This window comes from Triturus cristatus, chromosome 7, assembly GCF_964204655.1.
Source record: "Triturus cristatus chromosome 7, aTriCri1.1, whole genome shotgun sequence".
Lineage (NCBI taxonomy): Eukaryota > Metazoa > Chordata > Amphibia > Caudata > Salamandridae > Triturus > Triturus cristatus.
The window spans coordinates 1,163,398,951-1,163,426,232 of NC_140590.1; the positions used below are offsets into that span (position 1 = coordinate 1,163,398,951).

The 27,282-nt window shown below is 47.2% G+C and overlaps 1 protein-coding gene across 1 annotated transcript in view; it reads left to right on the forward strand.

Annotated features, from left to right (window-relative positions):
• Positions 1-27,282, forward strand: part of SLC5A2 (solute carrier family 5 member 2) — a 123,209-nt gene that overhangs the window by 15,661 nt on the left and 80,266 nt on the right. Inside the window, exon 2 of the mRNA XM_085615062.1 lies at positions 26,269-26,340. Within this exon, the coding sequence (XP_085471188.1) occupies positions 26,269-26,340 (72 nt within the window). The remainder of the gene's footprint in view (positions 1-26,268; positions 26,341-27,282) is intronic.

The following is a 27,282-nucleotide window of genomic DNA, read 5'->3' on the forward strand; positions in this document are numbered from 1 at the left end:
ATGATGGAGATAATGTCATGCATGTTGAGGAAGTCCCATTGGGTGCAGAGGTGTTTGCAGGTGTGAGCTGGTTCATACTGTAGGCAGCGGAGGATTGAGGTTCAAAGTTTCCGATGGCTGAGATCTTGTCGTGGAGGAAATCCGCCAGGGTGTTGCACAGCTCTTGGGAGCATGTGATGTCGTTCTCGGCTGCAGTGGGATTGGAGAATTCATTCACGATGGTGGAGAGTTCTTTGCTGTGGTTTGTGCTGGCTTCAGTGCATTCTGCTAGGGCGTTCTTCATCGTTTCTTTCAGGAGACAGTGGTAACATTTGAGAGCTGTCTTGAAGGCGGTGCGGTCTTCTGTTTTTTTGCCGTTGTGCTACATCCGTTTCTAGCTGCCAGCTGATGCACTTGGTGGATTTCAGTTCTTCGGTGAACCAAATGGCTCTTTTGGTTGGGCCATTAGCGTTGGCTGTTTTTGTGTGAGGCAATTGTGGCAGCTCATTCTGTGAACCACTGGGAGGAGTTTTTGCTGCGTGTTCTGGGTTGGGTGTTGAATGTGAGAGATGGGAGTAGAGTGCGTTGTTCCACTTGTCTTCTGATATGCTTTTCCATTCTCTTTGCGTGGAGCTGGGGTGCCTGGTACCGGTGGGTCTTGAGATGGTGAAGTGGATGCTGTAGTAGTCGGTCCAGGTAAGCTGTGTGACGTGGCTGTGTTTGACTCTGTTGCTGGTAGTGAAGAAGGGGTAGAGTGTATGTCCTGCGATGTGGGTAGGGTTGGAACCCGATGTGGTTCATGCTTTCCAGGAGGTCCGCTGTATTGGCATGGCTAGGGTCGTGGAGGTGTAAGTTGAGATCGCATAGGAAGATGTAGTGCTCAGAATCAATGGCGATCAGGGTGATGAGGTCTGGGATCTTGTTGCAGTAGCTGGGGCGTGGTCCTGGTGGTCTGTAGGTGAGGGTGCCTCTGATTGGGCTTTTTCCATCTGTGTGTAGTTGAAAGTTGAGCTGTTCCATGATTGGGGTGGGTTGTCTGGTGAGGTCGTGCATCGGATGGTGTCTTTGAAGATGATGGCAATTCTATCTCGGTGTTTGTTGGTTCTGATTGGTGTATTATTTTGTATCCTTTGGGGCTGGCGACAGTGATATCTGGTGCGGAGGCGGGGCTCAGCCAGGTCACCGTGAGAAAGATGATGTCCGGGGTGAAGTATGAGCTTGCGTTCCAAATCTCTGTGGTGTGTATTCCAAGTGATTGTGTGTAGAGTAGGAAGCACTGGAGGTTGTCTGAGGTGGTCTAGGTTGACGTAGTAGGCAGGGTCGTGTTTGTGGTGTCTCTGGCGTAGGTGTCTGCTTCGGTCCTGCAGGTAAAGCAGCAGTGTTGGCAAGAGAACGATCCTCTGGTGGTGCTTGGGGGTGAGTGGCAGCAGTGGTTGTTGCTGTGTCTGGGATCCAGGGCTCGGAGGTTGGCGGTGGTGTAGCTGTGCGGGGTGGAAGAGCCATGGTTCATGGTGCTGGGTGTGGTCCAGGTGCAGACAGGCTTGTCTTTGGCGCACCAGCGGCACGGCCGTGCAGTGACCTCCATAAGTATTCCTTGGAGACGGAAGGGCAGGGAGCTGGAAATGGAGCGTGAAACGGCAAAAACACAGACAGCAGAGATGGGCAAAATAAACAACAAAATAACAATGTTGGCCTAAGCAAAAAATAGTGCTTACAATGTGGGAACAACAAATGGACAACAATGCGGGAAAACAACAATGCAGGAAAAAATGTCAGCCGAACAGCAGATTCAAGGTGAGCTCGAGGACTGTGTCCGCATCACAGTGCCTTTACGCTAACAGGTGCATCAGTGGGGGAGTGACCCGCGTGACATAGGAAGTCAAGGGCTATCCTACCAGGTCTGGAAGAACGAGGCCATGCATTAGTGGAGATAGCTGATTCTCACCCTCCATTCGAGCTGCTGTATCCATTAATTTAAAATTCAAACAGCCTACAAATTTGGTGGGAAAAAAAACAATCCTGGCCCCAAAGGAATCAGTCTTTATATCAAGATGCTGAATCCCGGAGCCATCTAGTATCGCAGATAAAGGGCTCTTTGTGTTGAGCTAATATCCTGAGCAAATTTAGCCCCACACACGACAGCAGTGTATTCATTCAGAGACCCTGCTCAGCCCTAAATTCTGAAAAGTTGTTGATCCCCGCCTCATTCCCATGATCCAATCTAGCCCTAGAGTTACAGGCTGTATTACTGTGGCAATTCGCTGAGTCGTCTAGCCGTGGCGGTAGCATGATGTTTTTACTGTATAAATCCCTGGTGCCAAAGTGCCTTTGATATATGATGGTTTACATATCCTTTTGCAAATTCCCAAAAACATCCAGTCCCAGATTTACTAAACAAAATGTGCAACACAGCACGTAAAGTTGTGGTGCTGTGTTTCATGAATGGGAGAGAGAGCAGAACAGCGCCATATCTACTAAGATGTGGTGCTGTTCTGCTCTCTCCCTGAGCTGGCGTATGTTTCGCATCCATACACCAAAGCAGACATCCTTGCAGCATAGTGAAAGGGTGTATGTGTTGTGGTAAGCGTAGTTTTTGTACAGTAAAGAGTCCCTTCCCGTAAACTATGCTTTAAGGTGTTTTCCACGATGTATGTGTGCTATAGAATGCAGCACACAAGCAAAGAGGGAAAAATTATGAGAAATGAAAACATTTCTCCCCATTTTGCCTGTGTCAAGAAGGCACAAGGAGTTTGATGCCAGTCCCTGTCTATAATTCTTTGTAGGAAGGGATTCATCAATAACCATGGGAGGTTGCTTGGGAACGCCCACACGCCATGCATGGAAAGTCCCTTTGATGCATAGTAACACAAGGCAGTGCATTGAGCAGCTTTATGTTACTTTTGGTTACAATCCAACACCAATTGAGATTTGTGTTGTAATGTAAATCCCACCACTATACGTTACGTCGGGTTTGCTTTAAAAAACGTAACTCAAACCTGACTCAAACTGTTTGGAAATCAAGGCCCTAGTCTTAGAAGTGACAGACTCTTTATCCTTGTACCAATACCCTGCATTGAGCCCTAGAGGTGATGGCTCCAGCTAGAGAGCCTAAGGTGTCACATATATCTGATTTGTATTCAGTTATTCACCATAGAAGGCATATTTGAATAAAAATGGAAAGATAAATACAAGGTCCAGGTAAGCAGAGGAGATATTTGACAACATGACAGGCTCACTTCTGCTTTTTTAGGTGCCTGGGGGACACCTAGGTCAGTCCACTTGTCTAATGGGATCGCACTCTGTCTACATGCTGTTGCTGATCAACGCTCGGGCTATAAGCAAGCGGACTCTGGCAATAGCCTCTTGTCAGCCTCCCTGAAGATAACTACTCTCTCCTTGACAAAAGTACCAGCATTGAAACTACACACTACTTAACCACCACAGTTGACCTCACAACTATCTGGTCAGCTGACTACATACCAAACACAGAGCAATCTTACAGCTCCTCATCCTTGTCTTCGATGCCTCCTCATCCTTGTCTTCGATGCCTCCTCATCCTTGTCTTTGATGCCTCCTCACCCTTGCTTTCCAGTGGCAGCCTGCACAGGTAGGAGCGATGGGGTGGGGCTGGGGCATGGTGTGGTGGGGGGAGTTGACAGGTGACAAGATAGGTAAAATTAAATAAAAAAATTAATAAAACCACTTACCTTGCACTCGCCGCATCGCCGATGTAGAGAGCGCAAGGTAAGTGGCGTTATTTTTTTAATGTATTTTACCAATCCCATCATCTGTTGACTTGCCCCCCCCACCCCGCCACACCCACCACACTTACCTGTGCCGGCCACCACTATTGCCTTCGATGCCACCTCATCATTTTCTTCGATGCCTCCTCATCCTTGTCTTTGATGCCTCCTCATCCTTGCCTTCGATTCTTCCTCGTCCTTGTCTTTGATGGCTCCTCATCCTTGTCTTCGATGCCTCCTCGTCCTTGCCTTCGATGCATCCTCGTCCTTGTCTTCGATGCCTCCTTATCTTTGTGTTCAACGCCTCCTTATCCTGGTCTTCGATGCCTCCTGATCCTTGTCTTCGATGCCTCCTCATCTTTGTCTTCGATGTCTCCTCATCCCTGCCTTTGATGTCTCCTCATCCTTGCCTTCGATGTCTCCTCATCCTTGCCTTCGATGCCTCCTCATCCTTGCCTTCGATGCCTCCTCATCCTTGCCTTCGATGCCCCATCATACTTGTCTTCGATGCCTTCTCATTCTTGTCTTCGATGCCTCCTCATCCTTGCCTTCGATGCCTCCTCATCCTTGCCTTCGATGCCCCATCATACTTGTCTTCGATGCCTTCTCATACTTGTCTTCGATGCAGTCCATGATATCTCACCTTCCAATCCCTCTCGGAATCTCTGGCTCCATGTCCAAACACGCACACTCTGCTTAACACACTTCCACCATATTTGCATCTCTGAACCACCCAGTGCCCTCATCCAAGGACAGATCCTTTAAAAGAGTAGTGCCTGTCCACTGGAACACTCAACAAGACCTGAACAATTCCTTGTCACTTTCAACTGGGCTCTCAATACATAGCATCTCAGTTGTCAAGAACGAATGCATAAGACTTAATCAGACTACAGAGCCCTTGCTTCCTTCACCCAATCCTAGGCCAGCAGTGCACTGTCACCCTATGTAACAACATAAATGTGTAAGAATTCATTGTAATGTACTGGATTGTCCTACCTGTCACCCTCAACACCTTTATTTTCTTTAGCTCCACTCTACGAGCTCTGCCTGTACCTGCACTATTAGAGTATGAGGCTTTGCTGGTAGAAGTGCTGCTTTTCCTCAATAATTACAAATCCATACGTAAGGATTTTGCCGAAGATGGTAACTTGAGCGAAAGGAGTTACTAGACTGTGGGAGTGCATGGTGATTGCCGCAGAAGGAGATCCTGGGGTGGAAGGTGAGTCACTTATGATGCAGGGTGTATAACAGTAAGGGTTTAGGGGGAACCTGCAGGATAATGTCACAAGGTTTGGACTCTTCTTCGTGTCCTGGCGATGTTTGGCACTCATCCCCATGTTTGTGGCCTTTTCTTTGGCATGTTGTCCTTGTTTCTTGGACCTCTGTGAGGTTATCACTCTGTTGTACCAGTATTTGTGGGATTCTCCCAGCTCCTAGCTTCCAGGTTTGAGGTGATGATCTAGAGAATCCTGGGATCATTGTTGCACTGACCGCCTAAAGTCCTAGGGGCATATTATCAAGGACGGCGTTAAAATTATTGCCGGTTTAGCAGCAGAAAACTGCTGCTAAAGCGCCGATAATGGGCTTGATAATATGCCCTGGAGAATTCCAAGAGAAGCCCAGGTTGACACCACATGGACTTCTATTGGAATTCTCCAGGGCATATTATCAAGCCCATCATCGCCGCTTTAGCGGCAGTTTTCTGCCGCTAAACCGGCGATAATTTTTAACACTGTCCTTGATAATATACCCCCAAGTTAGTTCATCAAGGTGGAAGAGCTGCAGTTCCGTCCTGTGTAAGGTACAGTCTTAGGTATTTAATGAACAGGAAATGTGCCAGTGTTTTCACCTGCTGCTGGGGTCATCCCAATAGACAGGATCAAAGGTACACTGACCATAACCATGATGCCGCCTTTATCTTTATTTGGTTACGCTGGAAAATACGAAAAAAAGGGACAGATTTACTAAGATTTTGCATTGGGGTTGCGTCACTTTTGTGGCACAGCCCCAGCGCAAAATCATTTTAAGGATTTACGAAGCCACTCATAGCCACTTTGTGTGCTTTGAAAAAAGACAAAGTAGTGCTATGCGCGCATAACACTGCCTCGCGTGACTTTGCATAAGGTAGGCTTTACATGACGGAGCGGGGCGTTCCCATGCATCCACCCATATATTTTGAAGCAAACCCAGATTTACAGAGTTGTAAACCTAGGTTTGCACCAAAATGGTATGTGTACCCCACAGAGGTGTTACAAGGAGAAAGATCCTCATATCTCCTCGTAGAAAGAGGAATATGCTCTAAGGATCATTTTTGTGCAGGAAGGTATCTCTTCCTGCACAAAAACAGTCCTGTCCATAATGCAGGCAGCCCTGCAGTATGGTGCAACGGGGCATATGTTGGCGATTTGCAGCCACAAGTGCACCAATGCAAGGAGAGCAGAAATGCTCCTTATCATTATAAATATGGAGCATTTCTGTTCTCTCCCTTACATGCAACGCAGCGCACCAAGTTCCTTTGGTGTATCGTGTTGCATAAAAGAATAGTAAGTTGACCCAGGATCGGCTTTAGGGCGGTGTGACCTGGCGGCTGCACTGGGCACTGACCTTGGGGGGTGGGGGCACTGATCTCAGGTGGGACCTGTGTTTAGCAATAATGTAGGATTTAAAAGCACCTGCTGCAGAGTTCCTTGTGCATTCAGATTTCAGCCAACAATAAAAATGTCAAGATAACTCTTGTGATAAATGTTCCTGCTAGAGAGAACAGGATCTGAGTATTGTCTGGCAGCAGTTTTGACTCGCCCTAAAGTAGTTCAGAGGGTTAATTTGCCTTCTGCAAAGAACAGATCTGTATGTTATGTGGATAGCTGAGTGGATTAGTAAAGTTTTTTTTTTTTTTATAAGAAACCTTTATTACACATTAAAAAGATACAAACAAGGGCCTACAACCACAAGGGCCGGCCGCTAGAAAGCTCGGGAGCCAGCAAGGCAACGCCATACATTCAAATGAGCCAGAAGCAAATGCTCCCGAAAGTTCGTAAGCACATATGACAGGCCGCGGCCACAGTCCAAGGGCGATCAAAAAGGACGGTTTCATATTTTCTATTAAAAAACAAACAATAACACACAAACAAGGCAATGAGAGTCCGAAATAGCAGCGTGCGCTCCCCAGGACGGGGGAGGATCCACGTTATCTGGAATAACTCTTGACAGGAGGTGGTAGTGGGGGGCGGCGGAGAAGAGGACAAAGCATACACAATTACGTAGAATGTGCGGCTAGGGGGACAAAGCGACCTCGACCTCTCGCGGCAGAGGCGGAGCGCAGATATTTCCACGATAGGAATTCCATGGACCCCACACCTTAGTCCACCTCCCAGGCTTGCCTCTCGCCACATACACCGTCTTTTCCCTGAACATACACCAATCCATATTCTCCTTCCATACCGAAATCGTAGGCGGCCTCGGGGAACCCCACAACTGTGCGATATTGCGCTTAGCCACCATGTACCCCAAAGTCACCCACTGCGTCTGCGCCGCATTATAGTCATTTGGTTCCCAGACATTCAGCAAACACCTCCTGGCCTCTGGTAACAAAGCGACATGCGTGACCTCCTCCATTACAGTATGTACCCCGTTCCAAAATCGTACGACCGCCGAACATTCCCATAGGATATGAAGAAAGGTACCCAACAAGCCACAGCCACGCTTACACATTCCATCCCTCGAATAACCCATACGTATCAAACCAGGCCCTGTGACATACACTCTATGGAGTATCTTCAGCTGCACAAATCTAAGGCGGGCCGGGATCGCCACCTCTTTCGGGGAGGCCACCGCCGATACCTAATCCTCATCGTCCAGTTCCAATCCGTCGGCCGTCCACGCCTCCCGCAGATGGGTCAGCAAGTCCGTACGATCATTAATACGTTTTTTATAGATCAGAGAAATAGTGCTGTCGGGCACATAGCCATCTAACACCCTATCTTCCAACGGGGAATATTCTGGGATAGCAGCAACATCCGGAAAAACCGAACACAGCGCATGGTAGACCTGTGCATATCGGAAGTACTCCCTATCATTTAATTTGTATTCAGTTTTGAGCATTTCAAACGTTTTAAAGGACCCTTTCGCCCAGAGGTCACCCACCTTACTTACACCAATCATATCCCATTTCTCAAAGCCTTTCGTTTTCCACAGACAACCCAAGCGCTGGGAGGCATACAACGGCGTCGCTCGAGTCAAGCGATCCCTCCACCCCATCGCAGCATTCGCCGCATGCCACACGCGTACCGCAACTTGCGTTGGTCCTGTCAACCGTGCATCCGGAGTCGCCGAATACAGTGCCCTATTGTAATCCCCGCCCGGAAGTAATAACTTATCCATCTGGAAGGCCGGATTCAAAGCAGGACCGTATATCCCGTGGTTCACCGCCGCCAACTGAGACGCCCAATAGTATCTTTTAATATCGGGGAGGGCAACACCCCCATCATACCAAGGGAGTGTCAACTTGGCGAGAGCGATCCTCGGTCGCCCGTCCCAATACAGTTGGCGCTGAAGACCCTCCACCTCACGGAAGTAACGGGCCGGCACGACATCTAACGTATTTTGTAAAGCGTACAAGAAGCGAGGCAGCGACATCATTTTAAACAATGCCGCCCGTCCGAGCGGCGAGAGCGGAAGCCGTCGCCACCTCGCGTTGTCGGCCTTCAATCGCTGGAGTGGAGGGAGAAGGTTTCGCTCATAGTGGACCGCGGGGTCCAGTGATATGAAGATTCCCAAATATTTGAACCCCAATGTAGCAATCTGAATAGGGCACCCCCGCGGCAGGAGGGGGGCCTCGCCCGAGAGGACGTAAACACATGACTTGGCCCAGTTGATAACCAGGCCAGAATTACGACCGAAGGAATTCAATACGTCCACCAATACAATTAGCGACTTTCGAGGAGAGGTGAGATACAAAAGGATGTCATCCGCATAAAGGGAGACACGGTCCTCAAATTCCGGCGTCCATCTAATGCCCCGCAACGACTGCTCCCAACGCAACCAGGCAGCGAGAGGTTCTAAAGAAAGTGCAAAGAGGAGGGGCGACAACGGACAGCCCTATCGCGTACCTCTCCCCAGCGCGAGGGGAGCCGACACCCTACCATTCACCACAACCTGCGCCAATGGGTCAGCGTATAGTAATTTTACCCACCCAATGAATTCAGGGCCAAACCCGAATTTCGCTAACGCAGCCCAAATATACGGCCACTCTAAAGTATCGAACGCCATGGTAGCGTCCAAAGACGCCAAGATTGCCGGCTCACGCATAAACTCCGCTCTAGCAAGCACGCCATGCAACCGCCTCAGGTTCAGGGCGGTATTACGATGAGGTATAAAACCGGACTGGTACTGATGAATCAAGTCGCCCACGACCCGAACCAGACGATTGGCCAATACCTTAGCCAGAATTTTGGGTTCCGCGTTCAACAACGAGATAGGCCTGTAGGAGGCACAGCGGTCTCGCGGCTTCCCCTCTTTATGTATCACAACTATGGTGGCAAGACGTTGGTCAAGGGGGAGGGAGCCCGCCGCCCGTGCAGCGAGGAACATGTCACGGAGATACGGTGCTATCTTATCTGGACGCAACTTATATAGTTCAATGGGGAGACCATTGGGACCCATGGCCTTACCAGAAGCGATCGAGCGAATGGCCAAAGCAATCTCATCCGGCGACAACTTCGCCTCCATCAATATGCTATCAGCCTCCGAGAGGGACGGCAATGCAATATCTCTAAGCAACAGATGAGAGTCCTCCTCCGAACGCCCAGAGACCGGAGAGTATACCCCACGGAAGTAATCCGCGAAGCAGTTAACAATTTCTACCGGGTCAGTCACACACACGCCATCCACTCTCTCCACAACCGGCACCACTCTACTCGCTCTCTCCTTCTTGTCCAACCAAGCAATCAACTTCCGGCCTTATCTCCCACATCATACAGTCGTCCTTGTTGCTCTCTACTCATCCTTTTAGCAGCATCCGTGACCAGCGCTCTATAATCTGACTGTTTAAGGCTGAGAACGTGCAATTTCTCATCCGTAACACCCCGCTCCAAATCCCCCTCCATCTCAGCGATGTCAGTTTCCAGGCGAACCACCTCTTCCCTCCCGCACCTCCTAGCATGGGAAATAAGAGACAAGGCATGCCACCGGATCACCGTTTTATAACCTTCCCATAGGGAGACAGCAGACGACACTGACCCTACATTATCGTCGAAGTAGTGATCAATGGACTTAACCAGTTCCGCGCGAATATTAGGGTTACGTAAATACCAGGGGTTAATTGGCGCTACTCTTCCCTCTGCCCCAGGAACAACCTCCATCTGCAACAATAGAGGGGAATGGTCAAAAATACCTCGGGCCAAATGACGCACCTCCCCGATCATTCCAGCCTGGAACGCCGGCATAAGTATATAATCAAGTCTCGAGAGACTCCCGTGGGCCCCCGAGTGGAAGGTGTATTGTGCCTGCCCCGGGTGCATCAGTCTCCAGCAATCTATAAGTCCTAAAGTATCTAGAAAGCCACCCAGCCAGGCCTGGGCTCTAGGGAGATCCCTGGGGGGGTGACGGTCCTCTATACCGGATACAACAGCGTTAAAATCACCCCCTAACACCAGAACCCCCCCCCAGGGAGTCCCAGGACCAAACGCCCCAAATCAGCAAATGTAGCCGTCTGCAATCCCGGTGGCACATAGACAGCAACGAGCGAAACAGTTCTACCCTCCCATCTCCCCACCAATGCTGCATATCGCCCTCTATCATCGTGGAGCACCTCGTCCACCTCCAACAGGAGAGAGGCCCTGACCAAGATACCCACTCCCCTAGAGCCAGAAGTGAAACCAGAGTGAACAGCAAGGCGATAGCCCCGCCTATTCAGGGCATGGAAGGAGTTCCCAATCAGATGTGTCTCCTGCAGGAAAACAATGTCGGGCGAGATCCGTTTCAAAAACTGCAACACCACCCCGCGCTTGATCCTATCCCCCAGTCCGTTCACATTCCACGAAAGTATTCTCAAACCCTTACCCCCCACCCCGCTCCCGTGCATGATGCCCACATCCCGGAGAACACAACCAGGACAAATCAGCAGCTAACCTCACATTGCCTTGTGAAACAAACAAACAGTCCCCAACACCCCCCCTCCCCCACAATATCCAAACCACAACTCCCCCCTCCCTGCACCCCTGCTTGAGCCCAAACAGCCCCCCCAACTTGCAGTGTGCCTGTCGCCCTAACATATACTGAACCACAAAAAGAACCCCTGAAGGAGGAAAGGGCCCCAATATGCTCTCCACAACCTCCGAGCATTTGAAGGGCATATTGCACCAAACTTGAGTCCCATAGAGCTAAGGTACAAAACGTCACCAGCCTAGTCCATCACTGGGAACCAAAGTTCTAGTCCTGTTCCGCCGAACCCTCGCCACTCTCCGCCGTCTGACCATCCTGACCTTGACTCCGAGGCAGGGTATCCAACCAGTCTCCAACCGCCACCGGCCGGTCGAAGAAGTGCGAGCGATCCTCGAACTCAACCCGCAACCTGGCGGGAAATAGCATCGCATACTTCAGCTCCATGTCCCTCAAGCGCCGTTTGACGCCCAAGAATCCCAGTCGTTGTTTCTGGACCGCTTGCGTAAAGTCTGGATAGAAGCTGACGTTAGAGTTGTCAAACTTCAGCGGCCCATTCACCCTCGACGCCTGAAGGATAGCATCTCTGTCCCGAAAGTTAAAAAGTCGGGCAATTATAGGCCGCGGGGGAGCACCCACTTTCGGCGCACCACCTGGAATTCTGTGAGCCCGCTCCACCGCAAAGAATTTGCTCAGCCCCTTGGGTGCGAGATGGTTGACCACCAGATCCTCCACAAAAAGGTCAGCAGCAGGATTCTCCGATCGTTCCGGCACCCCAATTATACGAACATTGTTCCGCCTGGCCCTGCTTTCGGAATCCTCAAGTCGACGGTCAGTTAGGTCACTGGCCAGCCGTAACCTACAAACCTCCTTTTGCAGGGCGGCCACGTCCACAGTTAGGCTCGACGCTGTGTGGTTCAAAGCATTGACCCGCTCATTCGTTTTAGACAGATCCGCCCTGACCAGATTTACATCGATCAGGACCGCATCCAATTTACGAGCCAGGGTATCAAACTGCTGACCCACTGCAGCCTTCATCTCCTCAATGGCGCCCATGACGTCTATCAAAGTCAAGTCAGCAGATAGGCCTAGACATCCTTGGACCTTTCCGGCGATTTATTCGACCCACCAGGGGATCCCTTTGTCTGCGCATAGCGGTCCATGTTATTAGCCTGGGTGTAAACTCCCCGCCGGGTATTCTTGGGTTTCTGCTTATCTCCGTCCAGCCTCGCCGCCATCGTCCAGTGACCACTGAGATCGGCACCTGCCAGCACAGGAGTAGGGACCAGACAGCTAATTCAAGGGACCACAGCCGTCACGGACTGTAGCCTGTGTATAGTCCGAGATCCAGGCCAAACACTCCACCATCCACGCTCCTCTGGAACATCAAGGTCCCTCAGCCGATGTCAGCAAACAGGTTCGAAAACGAAAGTGAAAGTGCGGGGTTCGTGACAGGCCAGGCCCTGCATGCCGCTGTTGTTCACTTCGTACCCGGGCACCTCACCAACTCGAGTTCGGGACCAAGGCAGGAGCAGGCCGTAAACTTCAGATCGCAACCATTCCGGTTCCCCGAGCCCGATTTGAATTTGGAGAAAGGATGGCACCTCAGCTCAAGCTCATCAACAAAAGCCCGTCGACAAAACCAGGATTAATTCAGGATAGACGTGGGAGGTTGCGGAGGCCCTCGGGAGCATTGAGCCTGCGCGGCCATCTTGGTTACGCGCTAGGCTCCTCCTCTGGATTAGTAAAGTTATCCTTTACCAGCACTTTAAAATAAATGAAATGTATTTGAGAGAGGGGCTATGGAGAGATGAGGACACTTTTGGCGAGTGATAGTGAGGGAATCCGAGGAGGAGGTCAAATAAGGGGGCGCCACAAATATATTTTTGCAAAGGGCGCAACCAGCGCTATAGCCAGCCCTGAGTCACCCCCTAATGTGCATTGCGGGTGTGTTTAGGAAAGCCTGGTAATCTTAGTCCTCAGCCATGGTGCCGCCTCTTTTTTTATATCAGCTTCTCAGTGGAGTGGGCAATAGAATCCTGTTTCTTCACTCTTTCTCTTTTAAAAAATATTTATTTATACATTTTAACATTACAACATTAAACATTAATCAAGCACTTGAGCAGTCGGCGACAGAAAAGGTCCACAGTAAAGTAAATGTCAATAAACAGATTAGCTTGTGTTTCTCAAATAATGTTTGAAGGGTGTGATCTGACAGAGGAAGCGTCCTCCTTCAGACTCTACCAAACTTTACTCCAAACACTATTGAGATGGTGCATTGGCATAGGTGCTGGTGCTGGTGCTGGTGCTGGAGCTGAGAGGAAGGTGTGAGTTCCAGCTCTACTTTGGCGATGAGTTCTTCTGTAGATGGGCTTGCTCTTAAGAGCCTGTGCTTGAAGGGTGATTCCAGTTTTTTTAATGTATAAATAAAGGCCTGGAGTGATGCAGAGCAAGGTGTGAGGTTTACCTATTTGACAAGGCCTCCTATATTTGCAATAAGGTGGATCCCAGGTACAAGACCGTCAATTCACCTAAAGGCAAGGGGTAGTAGAATTGCCATTTGATCTATTCCGTTCACTCATACACACGTGCTTATACATACACACACAATCACATACACCCTCTCACATAAACATACTCTGGTATGCACACAATACACATTTAACAACTTTTTTGTTTACTAACCTCTACAGCCAGGGAGGGTTATATTCCACCTAATTGTACTCTATTTTTATTACACTAATACTGGATGATATATTATTAGTCACTATTAGTGTAATAAAAACATGACAAAAAGCAAGGAGACCAGGGGTCGCAATTGCAGCTGCAGGGGTCACCAGGGGCAAGCCAGGGGTCACAGCTGCGACCTCTAACTGACGTCCATGCCCAGGCACTTACAATAAAGGTGACAGCTCTGAGGCCAAATGAAAACAACATTAGGCCCTCGATGATACTAGAAAAGCGAAGCTTAAACAGTATGTCGAGACGCACAAGCAGACAACTAGGAGCAGTTACTTCCACCGCATCATATACTACATTGGTAGAATGCCAGCCGCCACAATGATGTGTTCAAGGCTACCATTAAATGCAGGTCTCGACAGCTGATTAGGGCCCTACCCAAAACAGCAAGAGTTCAATGGCTCGAGGTATTCCTGTAAGAATTGGGGAAATGAGCTCACAGTGGGGAACGCTGGACAGGAAGTAGAAGCAGGGTTGGAAAATAAAAGGCCATGCATCAGGCAGTCTGTATTGGCGCGTCTACAACTGCATGCATTGGGCAAAGAGCTTCAGCAGCCGCTCCCCCCCCTAGCCCGGGCTGACACAGCTACCCGGGCACACACACTTAGCCGCACCCGAGTACTTCCAAAGTAGTAGGTCCAAAGTCCATTTACTTGCTAACGAGGCTTTGTTGTTTTATTCACCCCTTCTTAGAGCCCATGCATCTCCACTCTGGGTTAACCCCCCCACCACCACGAAATTTTTAGTACCTCCGCCTCCCCCCCACTCCCCGAAATGTGCCTCTATTTGAGCCTCTGACTGCATGCCACTCAGTGTTTTCCGATGCACGGCACCAGAAACTTAATTGGTTTCCCCTGCTCGGCACCCGCACTTTAATTGTCAACACCGCGGCCGCACTTATGACAAACTGCCACATGGTGGCGCTGCTCATCTAATTTAGAGATGAGCAGAACAACGGTTGTTTATGAAAACAATATACATTGAAAATAACTAATACCTTCTTCACAAACCCTCCCTGTAGCTTTTGGGACCTGTGGAGTAATCTGAACAGCCGCACTTACAGGCGAGAGAGATGGTTAGTAGTAGTTTTGGTCCTGCCATTGGCAGTGCTGACAGGGGCAGTGGGTGGTGCAAGCTGCAGTGGCCTCCGGCTCAGGGCCCTGACAATTAATATTTTGCAAATTAAGCCCTGATGCCACTCCTAGTGGCTGTACAATGAAAGGAATTAAGGTATTTTTTCAAAATAGCTACAACTAAGTTGGCCTTCTGGGTGTTAGGTGGTCTGGAAGACAAGCGTTGGCAAAGCCAATATGTCTGGTCTTGACAAGCTAGCGTGAAAGTTATTTTTTAAACTGTATTGTAAGCATAGGCCACAAAAATAAAATGAATACTAAAAGGCTGCGTCTAAATGTGGTGGCCATATCCTTGCAATACATTAATGTAAAAAATGATCATCATGTGTACTATTTATTGAACAAGACTCAAGAGGTGATGTCTTCAGGTATGTATAGAAAAGAACCCATGCCAGTGGTTTCTTCCTAGGAGCCGACAAACTCACGTGGAGGGTCTCTCCTTCCCCAGATACACCTCTTTTTTACGCGAGACCCTGATATGCCTATGTTGGAGAAACTTCAGCTGGTGTATTCTTCTCTGAAATTAGCATTTCATCCAGGAGCGGGTGGATTGTCCATTACACAACCCTAGATCAGGCTCTGAATGTCCAAACTGAGAGAACGAGTTAGGGACTGAGAGCCAAGAGGAGGAAACAACAACCTGAATCTCACACACATCTCCTATGAACGCTTTTGAATGAAATCTACGAAACAGAGGTGGATATTCAGCAGATAGTTACCAACATGGATGCAAAAATAAACCTGGCTTTGATGCAAAATCAGGAGGAGTTACATTCATCATATGGCCATAGCAGCTCTTGCAAGTTGCTGCATTGTAGGCAAGACTAAGGTTCTCGCTCTCTGCCTTACAGTTCCAGTAGAGCAAATGTTCCTTTCTATGTGCATCAGGGCAGACTAGCGGCATATTAACAAGTGTTTTATCTCCGCTTTTTTGGCTTTAAAAGCCCAAAAAGCGGAGATAAAACTATTGCCCTATTTACAAGAGGGTGCTAACATGCATAATCGCATGTTAGCACCCTTTTTCCCGACGCCTCCCCTTGCATCTCTAATGAGATGCAAAGTGGGCGTCACTGGGCAGTACAGCCTTGCATATATCGCTGATGTGCACATCGCGATATTTACAAGGCTGTCCCAGCATTTTAGCAGACGTTAGTTTTTGGAGAAAACTGCTGTTTTCTCCAAAAACTAACGTCTGCTAAAATCCTGACTTACCCATCCCTAACATAGGGGGTGGATTATGCTGCTACGACCACAGGGTCGTATCAGCAAGGTTATCACCCTTTTGCAGGGAACATCGTTGGAAAACCAGCGATGTTCCCTGCAAAACGGCGATTTCCCCCACTATCTCTGGAATGTTTATCGCCCTGGAGCAACGCGTCCTTGATAACGCGCTACCAGGGCGATAAATTCCAGAGATAGACGCCGATGAATAACAAAGCGCTGAGCGCGCTTTGCGTTATTCATCGCCGTTCCTTGCTAATATGCCCCTAAGTTTGCCCAGGGTAGGGTGACTTGGAAAGGGAATTGTTACTTGCTCCACCTCTTGGCACCAGTCATAACCATACTAAGAAAGAGCACGCGCCACCTGGCTCCTCTTGGTTAATTGAATATTGAGAGTACCACATGTCTGGTACTAGTAAAGTTACTGAAGGCAAACATTTCCAGTTCCACTATTAGGGAAATCTCTGTAAGAGAAAACTGAAGAACAAGATGTCTCTGAAAACTTAGTATAACCCTAACAGTGGACAAAAGGAACAAAATGAGATCCAGGTGACATGGGTCAACACTTACACCCTCAGGTATGTCCTTGGTCCAGTATCTGATCAGCCACTGTCTTCAGAGGCTTCACACTTTGGTCCTCCACAGCAAACCTTGGCGTACACAGTTTGTTTCCTTCCCAACACATATTGAAAGGCGAGGCATGTGGTTCAGAATGTCTCCTATTTTCAGGCTTTGCCTTCATGTGAGCATTTCCCCTCAATCGGCATCTTCCATGCTGGAATCTTCTGTGTTGTTCTCCTGTTGTGAATAATCCTCACCTTTGATGACCACGTAGACCCAGATGGTCAAGTCAGCTGGGCAATGGCGAGAAGTTGCCAACATACTCTCCTCCCTCCTAGTTTTGACACTTTGCTTGTAGGATAGGTAAAGCAAACTAACTCAGATTCCAAGATTGCTGCTGAGGAGGATGAGAATTTAAAATCTTACAAGAAGTTACTTTCCACTCCTTAGACAGGCACTGCAAGGTTGCCTCATATAAAGTCTGGACTGAACATTTCAACCACCCACACCCTGGAGGGCTTGAAAGATTGCTTGGTAAAGCCATCACTCTTCACTGAACCATGGGTTGTGAAACCCAGCTTTTAGCGTACAACCTACAAAGCACAGGATCAGATCAAACCATCCTAGACAATTCAGAATTTGTGTTCAGGAACCATCCAACTTTCTGATCAGTAGCCCATTATTCTGCAAGGCACTTTCCAAAGGAGTAGACATTCTTGTTCAGCCACAGTAAGGAAGCATCTGAGGTAACACTTCTAAACTCCAGTAGTATCATGAGTGTCCCCATTCCATGAATGACTGAGCAGGTGTCTGGAATTCTGAGAGTGAATGATGCAATAGATTGCTGATGTGTGGTAAGGAGTGAATCTAGCAGATAGGGACAGTTGGAGAGAATACGGAGCCCGGGCAGGAACTACTTGCTGTTACTATAACCTAAGGGCCTAACATGAAATAAAGAACTTACCTCTTACATGTGTGGCTCAGACTCTAGTACAAAGGCCCTGTTCTCTAACTAGAACATTTTGGTGATGGGTTGTTAAGGACCTGTGTAAAAAGGCAGCAAGACTCTGGCGACAGTTGAGAGCCATTTGTGGCAGAGGTGGAGGTCTGTCGCGAGAAGGATAGCCCTGTAATCATGGAGGACTAGTCTGGGGCTTCCTACTCTCAGATCCACTGGCAAGTGGAGACAGCTCCAACTACTGGGCTGGGGGAGCCATAGAAAAGGGTGGGCAAGGTCTGGCACAGTCAAGGAAATAGCAGAGAGGAGTTAAAAACTGAGGTTATGTTCCTAGTGAACTCAAGGATGGTGCTATAAAACAATGTTATGGAGACATAGAAGGACTGCCCTGTGGAGACTGTGAAAAGAGCCAGGAAATCGACGTTATAGTAAGCATAGCTCTGAAATGACCCAGGGAGCTTCAGGCAGTAATACATTTAGTGGTGATGAAGACGTAAGGAGAAGTGTTCGTGAGTGCACAGTATGATTTCTCATTTAAGGTGATTATCGTACAGGCTAGTCCATGCCTTTTGAGGATTCCCTGGGCTTGGTTGGTGTTAGTGCACTGTGACAGCTGCACGTTCTTGCATATCACTCCATCTGAATTCAAGCATCATGTGTTCTAGGTTCATATGTCACTTACGAGCCCTGTCACTGATCTGTAGAGAAGCACAAGCTCTGTCTATACCACTGGAAGGGCATGTGTCGTCTGACAAGCTAGACCATGGTGAGTGCATGTTATGTTATGTTAATACATTTATTAAGTGCGCGAATACCCGGTGGTGTTTTGGCGCTGAACATTGAATTAAGCCAGTATCTGTAAGATGTAAATCACTATTTCTAAAATAGCCAAGTCTTCAAGGCCTTCCTAAAGGCAAATAAAGTTGGCAGTGTTCTGATGGAGAGAGGGAGTGCATTCCAGAGTTTGAGGGCAGCTGCCCTGAAGCTACTACCACCCCATCTGGCCTTGAAGACTCTCGGAATTGCTAGCAGTTTAGCTCCTTCGGAGCGCAAATGCCTTTTTGGATCATACCAGTACAGTAGGCATCTCAGAAACATGGGGCCTATATCCTAAAGTGCTCTATTGGTGATGCAAAGGGCTTTAAAGATGATGCAGTTCTTAACTGGGAGGCAGTGCAGCTTGTACAGATGATTTCAGACTGATGAGTTCCTAGGGATACCTAACAGGAGCCTCGCAGCCGCATTTTGGATCATTTGCAACCTATTGAGTTGTTTTTCAGGCAAGCCAATAAAGAGACTATTACAATAGTCGACCTTTGCCAGAATCAGAGAGGGAATCACTGTTTTCCTGCTGTCCGTGGGGATAAAAGGTAGTATTTTTTTAATGGTTTTCAGCAAGAAAAGGCTTGATGAGAAGACGGTATTAACCTGTGGTTTAAAATTCAATTTGTCATTGATGATCACACCAAGGTTCTTTGCCTTGGTAGCTGCAATAGGTGCCGATCGGCCACCAGTTCTGTGACCAGTAAGGCAAAAAGTTGCAAAGAGTGATTACTTCTGTTTTGTCTGAGTTTAGTCTTAGACAATGAGAGTTCATCCAGGAGCTGACTGCCAGGATGCAATCCTGGAAATTTTGCATTGGTGGTGCGGAGTTTTTTGATACAGACAATACTATTTGTGTATCATCTGCATAGGATGTCAGCGCCAATCCGAAAGATCTTATAAGTTTAGCCAGTTCTTATACATGAATGTTAAAAAGTGTGGGGCTCAAGGATGAGCCCTGAGGAACTCCACACCGGAGGACGAAAGGCAGAGACTCATAGCTTCCCAAGGCTACTGATTGTTATCTGCCTGACAAAAAGGATGAAAACAGTGTGTTTTGTCAGAAACGCCGATGGAATTTAGACGATTTAGCAGAAGATCATGGTCGACAATGTCAAACGCTGATGATAGAGCGAGCAAAATCAGAGCGGCAGCTCCCCCTGAGTCCAGAATTGCTCTGATTTTATCTGTGGCTTTGATTAAAGCAGATTCCGTACTGTGTTCTGTTCTGAAACCGAACAGTATTTCATCTAGATAGTTGTGTTTTGGTAAATAATCTGTCAGCTGTTCATTCATGACTTTCTCCACTTGTTTGGCAGGTAGAGGAAGACGATAAATTGGCCTATAATTATTGGGTTGTGTAGGGTCAAGGGTGGGTTTTTTCAATAGTGGCAATATGGATACCTTTTTCCATATAGTGGGGAAAACACCATGCGAGAACACAGCATTAAAAATGTCGGTAAGGCAGGGAGCCAGCATCTCGGGAGCTTGCTTGAAGACGTTAGGGAGAAGAGGGTCATGGGGGAGCCTGATTTAGCCTGTTGAAGAAGAGTGGCGATCTTCTCATTAGTGACTGGTTCAAATTTAGAGAAGCTCAAGGCATAGGAAGAGCCAACACTGGTGTAGGTGAGATTGTCTGGGCGAGTGTTGGTGTTGAATATGTCATAGATTTGCTCCACTTTCTTTAAAAAGTGTTGTGCTAGAGAGTCACAGAATGTTTGTGATGGCTCAATGGAATTTGTTTCAAGGGGACCTGATAGTTTTGAAACCACTTGAAAAAGTTCTCTGGTGGAGTTCTTTCCCAATTCAATTTGTTTGGTGAAATAGGAGCATTTTTCTAAATTAATTAGGTTTTTATATTCAGTCAATAGGGTTTTGTAGGTGGAGAATTCTCAGGAATTGTAGTCTTTTCTCCAGCGCATCTCCTGTTGCTTACATTCTTGTTTTTTTGTTTTGCCCTGAGAGTTTCTGAAAACCATGAGGTAGTAGGTGATTTTCTTTTATCTGTGGCTTTTTATATGTGGCCTGGCTGAGTTTGACAAGGAGAGTGGATGATCTCTAAGAGTGCTAGTTAAAGGCATTCTGCATATCTTATGACACCAAGCATGGAGTGACCAGATGAGATGGCGTAACCTCTGCTAGCAATGTAGTCAAAGCAATGGACAGAGGTCTTGTGACAGTGCGCAGAACCAGGTAATTGGAACTTTCCACCCTGGCGCGAGTCAGTCAGTGCTGGAAAAAGAGGGTGTGCTGTTAGGAGGCATAGCAACACAACTTCCTTATGAGAGAGACTCACCAATGTTTTGGATTCCAGACCTGGGAGTCTGAGTGGAGGCACCCGCTATATAGCCTTTGGCATCATAAAGTGGGGTAATGCGCTGATGTTGGATTGGAACAGATCTGGATATGTTGAAGAAAGACTACCCAAGGCCTCTTGGTTGATTTAGAAAGAGAAGTAGTACCATTTCCAACAACATTAGACCAGGGGTGGCCCCTCTGCTAAGGCGGAGGAGCGTCGCCCCACTGCTCTCAGAGCAGGAAAAAGGAAAAATAAAATGATAATAATGTTGTTATTATCGGGTTTTTTTCTTCGCTATGGGGCTAGGTTAGGGAGGGGCTGGGGTCACAGGTGTAGGAGTGGTGGGCACACCCTAAGTGCGCATAACTTGGGCCTTCAAACAGTTGTGCACACTTTGCCTGTTCTCTACTAGGCTGTAATACACACCCTGGTGGGGAACATGCACAGGCGCCCAGTCCCCAAATGAGCGCCGAACCATGGTGTTCAGACCAATCACAACACTGCATGCAGCCTTGTGATTGGCTTAGGAGAACCTGTGTGCATCCTGCTTCCGGGACCAAAGCTGAAGAGAGACCGAGGCTGTCGAAAGGTAAGCTTTTGTTTTCTCCTATTTGTATTTTTTGTCCCCTCCACACCCCGTCTTCCCACCCTACCACCCCCGTTCCCTGACAGCCGCCATTGCATTAGACATAGAACTGAGTCTATGTTGCTCAAGGGTACACTGTATCCTGAAGTCATGGAAAATCACAACATTACACACCTGGCATTGGTCCACTGCTATGTTAAAATATGGCATTCAGTTGATTAATTAGCATAGTTATTTGGTATTCATGGTGTTCACTTTACTCTGTGTATTTTTGTTAAGAAATATACCTTGTGAGGTTCTTTAGATTAGGGAAAAGTTTTGTTGGTGATTTGTGTATACTGACGTGCCATAGACACCTTATTTGTAATGCATGTGTTTAGTAAGTTTCTGTGTGAGTTAACTTCTTTTGTTCAGGAATTGAAGTTTATGTAATGGTTGTGGTGTGCCGAATGCTTAGTACTGTAATACAGTATGGGAAGTTTAAATTATTCCCCTGTTGTGGGACTGCAGTGTAAGCATATACTTTGGACTGCATATGTTTTGTTATCTGCAGTCTGTGAAGTTGGGGGACAATGGTGCAGTACCCATCTGTGTGTCATTGTGTAGAGAGATGTCAGTTGTGCATGTCCAAGTGTTGCAGTTGAGGGAAAGAGTAGTACTGGACAGATGTGTGTGTAGTGCACTTGTATAAGTGTTTGTGAACTGAGGAAACAATAGTACCCTGTTGCTAGAGCATGTGTGGGGAAGCACTCCTTGGTGTTCTAGGTTGGCAAGGGTAGTACACAGTTGAATGAAGTTGTTTGGAGTAGCACCCCATGGGTGTTTAATGGGAGAGGAAAATACCATGTTGCAAGATGTTGCAACATACTCAAGGAGTGAAAATGTGGGAAAGTGTAGTACCCTTTGGTGTTGTGCCGCAAGTTTCACCTGAGTGTGCTCTGGAGCCAGCCGTCATTCTGTACAAATAGGAAGAGTTGATGTTTGATGTAGCTCTAGTGTGTTGTAGGTGAGTATTTTTTTACCTGCTGACATGGCCTGGTGCCATTGTTTGTAGTGATGGACTGCCCTAGTGCTTAATTGTTATGTCAATAATTGTTCAGTGTGCTTCTACTGGAGGGTGTCATCATTCTGTTTGGAAAGCGTCCTTATTTTTTCTGGTGCAGTTTCCAGAAGGTGTGGCACAGGGTGCATGCAGATTTTGTGTTTTCTTCTGCCTGACATCTGTTTATGTTGGTTTGAACACTACTGTGAATGAGTGTGGTATGTCTTGGAATGCTTGATATCACTTGTGTGTGTGAGTGTGTGGTAGAGTATGTGTTCCGTGTGGGGATGTGTGTTGCTTGTGGGAGATGGAGAAGGTGTGAGAGTTTGTAGTGCTGTGTAGTTTAGCAAAGTGATTTGGATGTTTGGAGACATTGTGTTTGAGTGTATTTTTGATGACAGGTTTGCTCAAAGGAATTTTGAATTGAGATGATTTGTGGTTAAACTTTCCATTTTGCTTTGTTTTGTGGCTTGAATGTTTATATTTAGGGATGATAGGGAAACCCTTTGTCGAAGGAAGCCGGTGGGTTCAGTGCCTTAGCTAACGTAATGGGGTATCCTTAACTACATGTCTTGCATGCATAAATGTTGTATGGTGTCATTATGAGTGTGTAGAGGTGTGGTGGTAGGGACTCACGTCTTAGGAGGTTCCACGACTTGCATGTCTTCGACCATCAATCAAGGGCCGGCTCTAGGGCGGTGCGACCGGTGCCACCGCACTGGGTGCTGGCTTCCTGGGGGCGCCGTGTTTGCAAGTTTATTATGTTTTTAAAGCACCTTCTGCCGCGTTCTGTTCCTCCTGCAATTACCAGGCGTCACAAAAATGTCAAGTTAACTCCTGTAATTAATGTTCTACCTGGAGAGAAATTGGAGTTTTTTATAGTTGATGTTTTGTCTTATGTGAAGTTAGTGCAGAGGGTTAATATGCCTGCTGCAAAGAACGTGTACCAAGTAGATTACAGAGTGTATATAATGTAAATAGATCAGCAGGTTGCTGCTTTTAAAAGACATCCTTTTGTTACTTGCAATTTATAACTTAAAGTCCTAATATAGAACAATGAGGTATTAACTTTCATCATTGAGCTGCATACACACTGCAAAGTATACATTAGAACATAGATTAATGTTGCAAAAAGGGATAATTTGGGTAGAAATGGATTCTTATTATTAATGAAAACTCCAACCTATGCTGTTTCTTTTTCGACTCTGAGTTTGTGCTTCTTCACACCAAGCACTCCTAAACTATACGGCCTACCAGTATGGATGACATGTGACTCCTACACTTCTAGTCCTTTGGCTTATGTAATATTTCCTATAAGCTGATTTACACACGTATGTTTGATTGACTCTGTGTAATGTGTGTGTGATGCAAAGCGCTCTGACATCCTTTACTGGTATGAGTGGCGCTATATAACTAATTCAATGCATCTGAGTGAGAGTGGTTATGGAGACATGGTCACTGTTAAAGGGCGCTAGTGAGAGAATCCGTGGTGGAGGTGGTCATTGGGGGGGCGCGCACTAACTTTCGCACTGGGCGCCAGCAGTGCTAAAGCCGGCCCTGCCAATCATACAATGGTAGTCACAACCTAGTTGTAGTCTCGTTTTACTTGTTTGACATGAGATGTGGACAGCCTCATGTTTTGACCATTTGCAGAGTTTCTGTGACAGTCATTCTTGTCTTTGTGAGTCTGCATGGATATTAGGTTATTGTCGAATCAATTTGTAAGCTTGACGTGCTGGACTTTGAGTAGTTATGTAGATTGTCCCTGTACATTATAGGTAAGGGAATGGCTGTTTATTGTTTGGTTGTTTGTAAGAAAGGGAGGCGTGTATTATACTGTGTGCTCCCATTCCCTGTGTGTCTAAGGGGATATCTGGAATGCTGCCAGAGAATGTTGTAATAGACTGTTGTTCTGGGATGTTGAGTGAAAGCTTGGAGAGAGGGACAGTTGGAGGGAGAATGGAACCCTGACAGGACCTTCCTGCTGATTTGGGCTGGCCATCTAGGACAATGTAGGGTTTGGTGTGTCAGTGGCCTCGGCTTCTTCCACTGAGACCCAGCAACTCCTGTTGATTTTGTTCTGAAAGGTGGGAGGAGGCCAGCAGCTTCCTTCTAGGTTCTTCTACAGTGTGGGTTTAATCGTTTGTGCCAGTGCAGTCCAGTCACCAGGCCCGGGGAGAATAGGTACGTAGGTGATTGAGTTTTGTATGAAGTTTTGTTTTGGCCAGCTGCAGTTCACCCTGCCTTCCCTCGTGTGAAGCCCTCCCATTCTCAGTCCTACAGTAGCCGCACACATGGCACCTAGCACCTGTTATCTTAAAACCTAGCATGCTGGCTTGGCCTCGGGCTCCTTCACCTACTGGCTATGCCAATACTTGTTGTGTTTAGAAACTAGGAGATTAAGTAATTTATCTGTAATCACAAATGCGGAAATGAGGCTGAGGCTAGGGAGATGATATGGCATCTTTTAGGGAGAGGGTGTGGCGAAAGGGCCTGAGCTGCTGACTATGGAGCTGGTAAACAGGGTTCAAGTTTTGGCGTTGGCTTCACATCCTTGATTCTGGGCAAATATCTTAATTTCACTGTGCCTACAAAAATAAATGTGTCCTTGTGTTGAGTAACTGGTGTTAATATAAAGAGCTCCAATTCCTTCGGGTGATGTTGGTGCTATATAAAACTGCACAAAATAAATAACTGGTGCTAATGTAAATTGCTCTGCTACCTTCGGGTGGTGTTGACACTATATAACAATACACCCCAAAACAATTAAAAGCAGAGTTGGGGAGGAGGGGATCTGTGCAACGGAGTTCAAAGGGGCAAGCAGCGACAGGTAGGAGGTGGTCAAGTAACCAACAGCAAATGTAGGCTGCCACAAGGAGATTAAGTGATTTGCCGTAATCACAAAATGTGGAACTGAGGCCAAGGCTAGGTAGATGGTATGTCGTTCTCTTGGGACAGGATGTGGCATAACGGCCACAGCTGCCGACTATGGAACTGGGAAACCCAGGATTGACTTTCGGAGTCGACTCAACATCCTTGATTCTGGGCAAATCACTTAAGCTCCCTGTGCCTACAATAATTAATGTGTCCTTGTGTAAAGGAACTGGTGCTAATGTAAAGCACTCCAATATTTTCCGGTGGTGTTGGCGCTATAAAAAACTGCACATAAAAAATGCGAAAAGTAGAGTCGGGGGTGGAGGGAATCTGTGCAACGGAGTTTAGCGGGGCAAGCAACGATGGGCGGGAGGTGGACGCGCAACTAACAGCAAATGTGGGCTGTCACTGAGAGATTAAGTGATTTGGCTGTAATCACAAAATGTGGAACTGAGGCTAAGGCCGAGGCTAGTGAGACAATGTGGCGTCCTTTTGGGAGAGGACGTGGTGTAAGGGCCACAGCTGCCGACTATGAAGCTGGGAAACCGGGTTTGACTTTCTATGTCATCTTAACATCCTTGATTCTGGGCAAATCACTTAATCTCCCCATGCGTACAAAAATGTATGAGTCATTGTGTAAAGGAACTGGTGCTAATGCAAAGTCCTCCAATACCTTTGGGTGGTGTTGGTGCTATATAAAACTGCACACAATAAAAGTGAAATGCAGAGTCAGAGGAGGAGGGGATCTGTGCTATGGAGTTTAGTGGGGCAAGCAGCAACAGGCGGGAGATGGATGGGCAATCAACAGCAAATGCAGGCTGGATTTGGCAAATTCTTGACTAGTTTCTAATGATTTCTTCACACTTGTGCTTTAAAATGCTATATTTGGGTCCCCTTTTTTCAACAATTTGCAGTGAATATGTGATGCAAAATTCCCCATTTGAATCCATTTTTTTTTCAAAATGTTCTTGCTATGGGAGAACCCCCCCTGCCCTCCTTTTGCACTTTTTGCATGGGTAAAAAAAAAATCGGCCTTACCACTTTGAAAATCCACCAGCCACCACTGGTCCTCTCGCCCCTATGCTGCTTCCGTGCCAGATCTGACAATGCCTTTTGGCTTCCAAAGCACTAAGATGACTGTTATGTTTTTCAGTCTATGCGGCGCACCAATCGTGGAACCGTCGGCGGATACTTCTTGGCCGGGAGAAACATGGTGTGGGGGCCAGTAAGTATCTGACATAGCTGGGCGAGGTGGTGAAATGGGGGTTTGAATCAAGCAATTATTATCAAGTGCTAAAGCACCCTTGCTAAGAAGGCATAGGTTCTATAAAAATTACCATTATCATAACTGATGTATACAGTATTTGAATGCCCTTCAAATGCGGTGCAATGAAGCCCTGTACCAGACAACCACCAACTAGTCATAGAGTGTCCTTCTTACCCTGTGCCTCTCCCCCCTCACTGGAGGAGATGCTTGCCTTCATCTCTTTCACCCCAGAAGGATGGAAGGGAGTCTATTTGTGTTATTTTTAATGCTTCATGTGTACCCGCAGTCTGCAATTTCTACCTCATTGACTCACCTGCGTAATACCTAGAAGTGACTTTTTCATGCGCATGAGACTGGGCAGTGACAATGGGGGGGGTGGGGGGTCTATTATCCTTGGCCTGTGCTTCAGGCCCTGGAAGGGGTCTCACATACAAGGAAAAAACACAGACTGTCAGAAGCAGTTGCTGTAACCCTTGCAGCTGCAGTCAGGGCATTGAGTGCTATGGATCTTGTTAGTGCTCAGACCCAGCAGAAAATAAAAATTTACTTTAAAACGAGTCGTAACGAGCCCTATATGCACGTCCTTAACTCTACAAAAGCGCTGTGACTCAGATGCTCTGTATTAACTTGTTATCTTTGATATGAACATTTACTGTTGTAAAGCGCTCTGATATCTTCGGCTCTAGCCAGCGCTATATAAAAATAAAAAATAGAAATAAAAACTTCTCAACCATGACTGTAAAAACCCTTTAAGAATTCAATGTCAGCAAGGCTGTCTTTACATTTCAAACATTTTACTTCATCTTGCCTAAGTGTATTTTCTTTCTCCAGGTGTTGCGTTTTCGTAGTTTTTCTCTTGCAACATCTGAGTCTTGTGTAGGGCATACAGTGAACTGAGTC